At 41.9% G+C, this 8,303-nt stretch overlaps 1 protein-coding gene across 1 annotated transcript; it reads right to left on the reverse strand.

Moving 5' to 3' along the window:
- Nucleotides 1–3,968: 3,968 nt before the first annotated feature.
- Nucleotides 3,969–6,570, reverse strand: crebl2 (cAMP responsive element binding protein-like 2). Its single transcript, XM_075472345.1, has 3 exons — nt 6,375–6,570; nt 5,175–5,372; nt 3,969–4,944 (listed from the first exon to the last, which is right to left on the reverse strand). Exons 1-3 carry the CDS (start codon nt 6,387–6,389, stop codon nt 4,789–4,791), a joined length of 369 nt encoding a protein of 122 aa, XP_075328460.1. The 5' UTR covers nt 6,390–6,570; the 3' UTR covers nt 3,969–4,788.
- Nucleotides 6,571–8,303: the final 1,733 nt, after the last annotated feature.

Raw genomic sequence — 8,303 nt, forward strand, 5'->3', positions numbered from 1 at the left:
TACTTGGTTTCCAAAAGCTTGTTTCTTCATAGCTTCATCTGCAGCAGAAACAACACATTCCAGAAGTACAGGTAGCACAGTTCACTTGGTGCTATCCCTCTGCAGGCTTCCAGAAATTGGCCAATCAGAAGAAAGGTGGCTTTTAGGGAGGGGTTTCATAAAGAGACAGGAGCTAAAACGGCTCGTTTCAGAGGATGAACTGAAGAGTTGCTTAATGGGACAGTACAATGTGAAAATCCGTATCTGTCTTTTACCATGACCCTAACAAAACTGTCCGATTTTAAAGGTTTGAATTTTGTTAGATGGAGGAATTTCCCATTCTGAGCAACTGTTAACTTGGCTCCCCATCATAATTCCTCCTTTATTGTTCAAACTAAGAGCACTTTGACTGTTGTCAACTGCAGTTAAGATAACACAACCCAATTTAAGAAAAGCCCTTTAGATTAATTAAATCTGTGTAAATCCTGTCATCACTACACAGGTCAAACACTCAGTGGGTCTACATGGTGAGATTAATTCGATTACTGCTATAGTTGGGTTATGCTCCTTATTTGAGCAAGGGTAATTATGAATCGGAGGCACAAAGCGTGTCATACGGTGGCGCTGTACCCATTCCAACTGTTGCTAATAGAGCCACTTCCTGTTGACCTCTTCACCACCAACAACAACAACAAACTCAGGCGTTGGAGAAAGATGGAGAACGCAGAGCCAGATGAAGCTACGTCCCTCTACATTTGGTCTGTGATGAGCTGCTTGTTGCACAAACTCAATGCCCAACGGAGCATTCTCCATCGCGTTGTTTGTTTCTTTCTGACGGCGACAACAACAGGAATATCGTCTCCTTTGACTTCCGGGTCACGACCCCGGGAAAACATCTGGAGCATGTGCAGAACGCAAAGTCTGATTCACCACGTGCTTCACCACGTGCTTCACCCGTCGACAAGCACATTTAATTTGACTTTCAACCCAGTTATCTCGGGGTCTTAATCCGATCCGGTCCAATTTCTTGTCAGATTAAGGTGTCTACATGAATTTAATAACTCAGTCTGATTGTAATTTAGCCAATTAAATTACAATGGTGTTAACACCATTCAGATCAAGTCGTTCCCCCTCTCTCTGCCCCCTGCTTCCTGTCTCTCTAAACTGTCCTATCCATTAAAGGCATAAAAGCCCCCCCCCTCCCAAAAAGAAGACACTAAATCGATCGCATCATCGAAGATCACGAGCAAGTGGAGGTATCAGAATGGTGACAACTTCTGTCACCAACTGGGAAGTAGTTTTTAACAGGGGGTGCGGTTTAAAAAAAAAAAAAAGGATTTGTAATGGATGCAAACTAGCAGAGAACAGTCGAGTCTAAGCATAGGCTACATAAGTAAACCGCGCTGTCTCGCATTACGGAGTAGCTACAGATCTCAATAGCAACTTCGTAACAGTAGACCGGAGCAGTGGCTCAGTTGGTAAGAGACGTGCTTCCGTTGCTTGAGTCAGAACGTTTGTGTTTTGAGACGCGTGTTTCGAATCCCGATCGGAGGAGACTGTACAATAGGTTTTCATGAAATATATTTTGTTAGCTCCCCACCATCTCGCAATGCACATTCAGCAGGGGGTGCAGCCGCACCCCCTGCACCCCTAGTTCCCACGGCTATGCACCAACATCAGAAAAGCGCTGCCTGTCAACCAACAGCAATGATGAGCAAGCTTCCACCTCAGATGGTGAGTAGACTTAGTTCTCAGCTTCCAGCTGGCTACCTCATGAGTTCCCAGCTAGCTCAGCTAGCTTCAGGCTCCTAAAGGCTCCAGAGGTCCCAACTTGCTAGACCAAAGTTTGCCGAGAGGTCACTAAGCCAGGATCTCAGGAGCTAGCTGTGCTAATTTTCAGATGAACAACTTAGATCTCCAGAAGCTTGGAATTCCTTATTTACCCGAAGACAAGCTTAGCTTGCTCAGCTAGCTTACTTCTTCGGTGGTCGTTTCCAATCACAGCTAGCTCTGGAGATCCCTTCTCGTTTACCTGAGAGCGAGCTTGGCAAGCTCCCATGCTCACAGCCAATCTCCAAGCTAGTTCTTGGCTGTGCTTGTGGTTCCAAGCCCTTAGCTACTGGCTCAGAACCAAAAGCACAAACCTAAAGCTTTTAAATCTGTTAAGCAAACCTGAGTCGGGGTTCAGTCAGTTAGGTTCTGGACCAGCGGCAGGACCCCATGGCTCGCTTGGCTGACTGAGAGACTTCGCTTCTCAACCGGCTTTATTTCTAAAATGTTTTATTTGGTTGTTTGTCCTTTGGATCAGTAACAAACTGAAAATACTGAAGCTATCATGGTCACAGTTAATGCAGTCAGCTGTGGTCTGACATTAACGTGGATGTGAAAAAAGTTGTTTTCGAGAGAAAACTCACATTTCTGAAACATGTTTCTGAGCTGGTTTGGATGCTGTGCTGCTGAAAGGACTTCTGCTGGGAACAGTTTTTCACTTCTGTTATGATGCGTAACCGTGGCAACGGGAAAATTGTTAATATGTTGGAGCAGCTAACTGGGCTTTCCAAAGTCCAAGTAATGACCTGGGATAAGATCCCAAATCAAGATGAGTTAGAAATATCAGACAGAGACCTGGCTGCAGGAACAGCTCTAACAGCTCTCTGCTCAGCTCTAAGACTATCCGGGCAGACAGAGACTGCAGACAGAGCGCTAACAGGAAAGGAGGAGGATCACAGAGCTGGTTAACAACAGATGCTGTAATCCTGGACATGTCACTGCAGCCCAGATGTTGAACAGCTGGCTCTGAGCTTCTGTCCATGTTGTCTGCTGAGAGAGTTCACCTGAGTTACCTGCTGACGCTGTGTGTGACATCATCAGCTAAGTTGTTTCTAAGCAACAGAAACAACAGCCCAACCCACTGATGGAGACCTCTGAAGGTTTCTACCACACCTTCCTCTCTGCTACACTTCAGCTTTCTACATGTTTGTCAGCTGATTTATATTTTATTCTGTTATCTATCTGTAACAACAGCTGATCTTAGGAATATACAGTAATTTGGAATGATGGAAAGATGGAATAAAAAAAGAACGTGAAAAAACATTAAAAATTCAGGAAAATCAAATGAGAAAGAGGAAAAATTGCGCTAAAAAGACAGACAGATGGGACACAAAGTGTAAAGGAAACGGTAACGATATGAAAAAAATCTGAATTAAACTGTTGTTCGTAACATTTTTGTACATGTGCACAATTTATACATGAGGTGCCTGGAGAGGTAGAACCGGGCAGTGGACGGTGTGGTCCAGGTGAGCAGAGGAAACCAGGTACAAACAGGTCAACTGTACGGCTGAAATATAAATCTGGAGAAGCCAGAACTGTCCGGACCGAATCAACACAACTTATATATTGACATGTCTGCTGAAACCCATATATATGATATTACACAGTATTCATCAGAATTTGTTCCCAAATCTGTCTGAACCCAAAGAGAGCTGACCTTAACGCAGCTTAACTTCCTGTTTCTCTGAGTCATTCTTTTACAGCATTAAGTACAATCTGCTGTGTTTGGGATCTTTGTCCTGTTGATGAGCCAGTTTCAGCCCAGCTTTAGCTGTCGGACAGACGGCCTCAAATCTGACTGTAGAACACTTTGGTATCCAGAGGAGTTCATGGTGGACTCAATGACTGCAAGGTGCCCAGGTCCTGTGGCAGCAGAACCAGCCCAGATCATCAGCCCTCCACCACCGTGCTTGACAGCTGGTGTGAGGTGTTTGTGCTGATATGCTGTGTTTGGTTTCCTCCAAACGTGCTGCTGTGCATTATGAGCAAACATCTCCACTTTCAGAAGCCTTTCAGTCCAGTTGCCCTCATTCAAGCTCTTATGATTGTGTCTCATGTTTGAAAACGGCTTGATTCCCATACATTTTGGTGTAAAAATGTGCAGTAACATCTTCCTGGACTGGTGATCAAATAAATATGAATAAAAGACTCACTTTCAATTATATTTAATTAAATGTTTTATTTGCTTTGAGTAACAAGTTCAGTTGGAGCTACAAACATTCTCTACAATCATTTAACAAAGTGCTTCTGCCAGGTTTAAGAAAGTGCACAAACTTCTCATGTCACTGACTAAAGAAAGAGAAAAAGATTCAAACAAAATCACCTCTGCTGATCATTCAGGGGAATCTTTGTGTTCACACACCCCACAACAAACACACACAAATGCTTCGAGTGCGTATAAAATACAAAACTATGTCAGGCTGAACAGCTGATCGGGACCAGCCGCAGGACTCTAACCTTTAATGCTACGACAGGACGTCCTGCAGACACACACTGTGGATACATCACAAAGTCCAGGAGAACGGCTTCTCTTTACGAGCCGATCAGACCCATCAGACAGTCATGTGACCTGTAATCAATGGCTTTCTGACCACCTTCCACTGTTCAACCCGTGGAAGTTAAAACGTAGATCTAAAGAAGATTTTTAACGTGTGTGGGAAATTTAGAGTGAATTAAAACATGTTAAGAGAAAAACTTGATTTGAACAAATAAACATCTTCAACATGGACTCAATCTTCTTAAATCGCTGATGAGGAAACTAAAAGGAGTTCATTTTCTCCAGTTCAAAGCGGTTTCGGCCAGCTGACCCGACGCCTGTGACCCTGGTTTTAAACTCAGAACAGCTCCTGGTTGAGCTGTGGAGTCGGCTTGTTGTTTACAGGTCACACTGCTGCTGATGAAGGCCTCCGGGAGACAAAAAGGTGCAGAAAGAAGCTGAAATGTAAGAAGTCTCTGTGAGGAGGACGGGCCGCCGGCGCTCTAACTCTGACCGTTGCTGATGCTGTTGTTCTTGCTGTTCTTGGACGTCTTGGTGCCGCTGCCGCCTTGAGGCATCTTCTGCTCGTCTCCGGTCAGCAGAGCTTTGATCTCGGACGGGATCTTCCCCTGATCCATGGCCGAGCACCACTGCTTGTACTGCAGAGACAAACCCAAGGCATGAAGGAGAACGATGTCCTGCTCACTCACAGATAAAAACAGAAGTGACATTAAAATGATTCAGCATTCAGAAGAAAGCCTGAGCTTTGGGTGCGGCTCACTGATCAGATTAAAACTCGAGTGTTAAGACCAAGAAGCAGAATTTTGCTGTTTGGGAACATTTGGCCCCAACGTTGTTTGCTGAGGAGGAAACCTTTGGCCCTGCTCACCATCTCCAGCTCCTCCCGCAGGGCGCAGATGGCTCTCTCCTTGCTGGACACCAGTTCTTCCAGGTACTGGTAGCGCAGCTTCTTTCTGGCCCGGCACTCTCTGGCGCTCTGTCGGCTCCGCTCCAGCTTGGCCTTCAGGTCGATCTTTGCAGGTTTACGCCCGCGTTTTCCCGGCTTCTTCACTTTGCCTGCCACCATCTGACAGAAAACAGAGTTTATACGACTGAAACAAACAACAGCAGGTGAGCTTTTACATTTATTAGAAATATTATTTGTTTTATGGACGATTTCTATAACTTTTATTTATCCAAATAAACAATTAGGATCAACTGAGGTCATGTTGTTGAGGTTTTATAGGAAATCAAACATTATTGTAGATTTTTTCCAAACGAAATATCACAAAATAATGTTTGTGAATATTTCTAAAATGATCATAAACATGGTACGACATGAATTTTCTGAGGCCTGTTTTTACTTACATATATATGGCTGCATTTTACTCCCGTCACAGTATTTTTTCACTGTAGTTGTTCTACTTTTAAAGATCTAAATGCATCTCCCTCCTCTGAGGTGTGGGGGAATAAATGTAAGTCAGGTGGTCTGTAAGGTCACGTGGTTTAGGGCGTCTTTTACAGAACCAAGTCGCTTGTTTTCAGCAGTGTCAGGCTCAGTGTGATGCCTGCATGTTTCTGTCCAAAGCTGTGGCACCACTGAAGGATATTTAATAAGGAAGCCAAACACTGATTAACAGAGAAATGAAATGACTGGTCGCTGCCTGACTTCTCACACAGAGCACTCACTACCTCAGGGTTTGTCTCGTTTATAGCATCAAATGTTCGGTTTTCTGATAAAAACAGAAAAGTCTACGTCCAAATTTGAGACAGGAGTTATAAAAAGCCAGATTGGTGTCCAAAGGTTCTCAGTTTGAAGATAATGTGTTGGCTGGAAATGAGTAAAAACACCAAAATAACCAGTCCTGGTAAGTACTCAAGGGCCCGTTTTAGCCTGTAAACAGCCTGAGCTGTAAGATGCTAACATTAGCTGCAGCTAGCACACAGGCTCCGAAACAACTGACTACATAAGGTCCACACAGTTGTAACCAACTCGATCGGAACCGAACCCGACCGGTTTAAACGTTAATTGGTGAAATACGTGAACGTGTTAACTGTAGCTCTCGTTCGTAGCCATTTGCTTCCTCACCTTGTTGTCATCCATCTGGCGCACGTTAGCTCCGCTCAGCTCAGAAACGCAGAGGAGAGGTTCCGAAGACCCGAACCAAGAGTCCAGCTGCGTCCAAACCAACCTGAAAACACAGCTGCACCAGAAAAGCGATAAGCGTGTTGTTATCTTCTCTGTTTACATCGCGTTTCCTGTTGACGTTACGCGCTTACGTCACACATCTATTTTTTTTAATTAAATAAACCTTTATGAACAAATGTGAAAGTAAAAGAACAATCCCGAAGAAACATAAAGTAGGTCAAAGTAGAGGAGCTAAACAGGCCTTAAGTTGATATAATAATGTAATAAATGACCAATAAAATATAAATGACTTCATTTATTAATAATTATGAGGATTTAAAGTAAAATATTTGCCTAAAAACCGTTCACATTTAACAGGTTCAAGGAGTTATTGCACCTGCTGGAAAAAAAAAAAAAAACTTTAATGACGGTTTCTTCAAAAATTAAAAAACAAACGTTTGAAACGTTTATTCATTTTTCTGGTTTTAAAATGTGAAGGGAATTAAACAAAAGTAAAAGGTGTATACCACAACATATTCACAGATGTCCATTTTGTCCCACTTACATTTTTCTGCTCTCAAAAACAACAAAAAAGCTTTGAGCGTGCATAAAATGATAAAAGGTTCATTACCAGTTACTAATTTTGTTACCAGGTCAGACCCCAGGCTTTCACTTGATGTGTAAACTTCATTATATTTCTGTTATTTGGTTTACAGCACCTTTAATCACCCTCTAATTATAGAGACAAAATGTGTTCAGATTAATCAAATATCATCTTAACTAATTTTATAATACTTTATTAATACCAGAATGAGAAATCAATCTTTACCACAAAGAATCAAAAGAATCATTTGTCATGGTAAAAAAAAAAAAAAAAAAGTTATTATGCGAGGAGCATGAACCTACTGAGATACTGATTTCATATTAAAACACAGAGACTGTAAAGCAGTTACTGTATAACAAAGTGTTCAGAAAGGAAATATGGACTTCCCGTAATCAAGAAAGTTCAATCACGTTAACAGTAACCCTCTGTAACCTCTTCCCTTTTCCCTCTAAGGTCCAGTTCAGACCAAACTTCCCTTTTATTCTTGGTACGGAAACTTGACTGTGCCAAAAAGGAAAAACAAAAGATGTACTTAATAAAACAACTGTGTCAATAAGCTATTTTAGTGTCTTAAAACATGATGTTTCATAACTTTTACCTTCAGTAAAAATCAGTATTTTATTTTATTATGAGGAAAAAACTTATTGTTATACTTTTTTAGTATCTCAAAATTCTCACATTCAGATGTACTTGTTATTAATTCTAATTTTAAACTAAGACTCAGTTAAAATTTGTTACATGATCAAATATAAGCAAAGACTAGTTGAGATTTTTCACTCTTATATATTCTTTGTAAATTTGTTATTAGCAACCAATAAAATATTTGCCTTTCTGTTGAGTTTTTTGTCCATTCCTGCTGAATCCAAGTTGTTGTTGTCTGAGTCTGCTCTTCATGTTCATGATGCTCCGTACATTTCCTGCACCTGTACAGTAGTTTACAGATTACTGTAAATGTGGAAGATCTACAGCTGAAGTTGGTTAATCATACTTAATAAACTTCAAACATTAAAATTGCTCAGAGTTAGTTTTATAAATGAACCTGAAAATGAACCTAAAATGAACATAATTCACACCGGGGGACACATTCCCTGGTGGCCGACGGCTGCTTCAGCATGCTGGTGTTCGGAGACTTTGATCTCTTCTTCACATTCATCAGTGTGAGTTAGCCATGCATGCTAATTGCTCCAGTATGAGAAACCTTTCAGTTTTCTTCTGCCTTCATCTCCTCCATTGTCTTCAGTCTGCAGCCCCCCCAATCATTCCAAAAACCAGCATGAGGCTCAGCT

This window comes from Odontesthes bonariensis, chromosome 8, assembly GCF_027942865.1.
Source record: "Odontesthes bonariensis isolate fOdoBon6 chromosome 8, fOdoBon6.hap1, whole genome shotgun sequence".
NCBI classification, from domain to species: Eukaryota; Metazoa; Chordata; class Actinopteri; order Atheriniformes; family Atherinopsidae; genus Odontesthes; species Odontesthes bonariensis.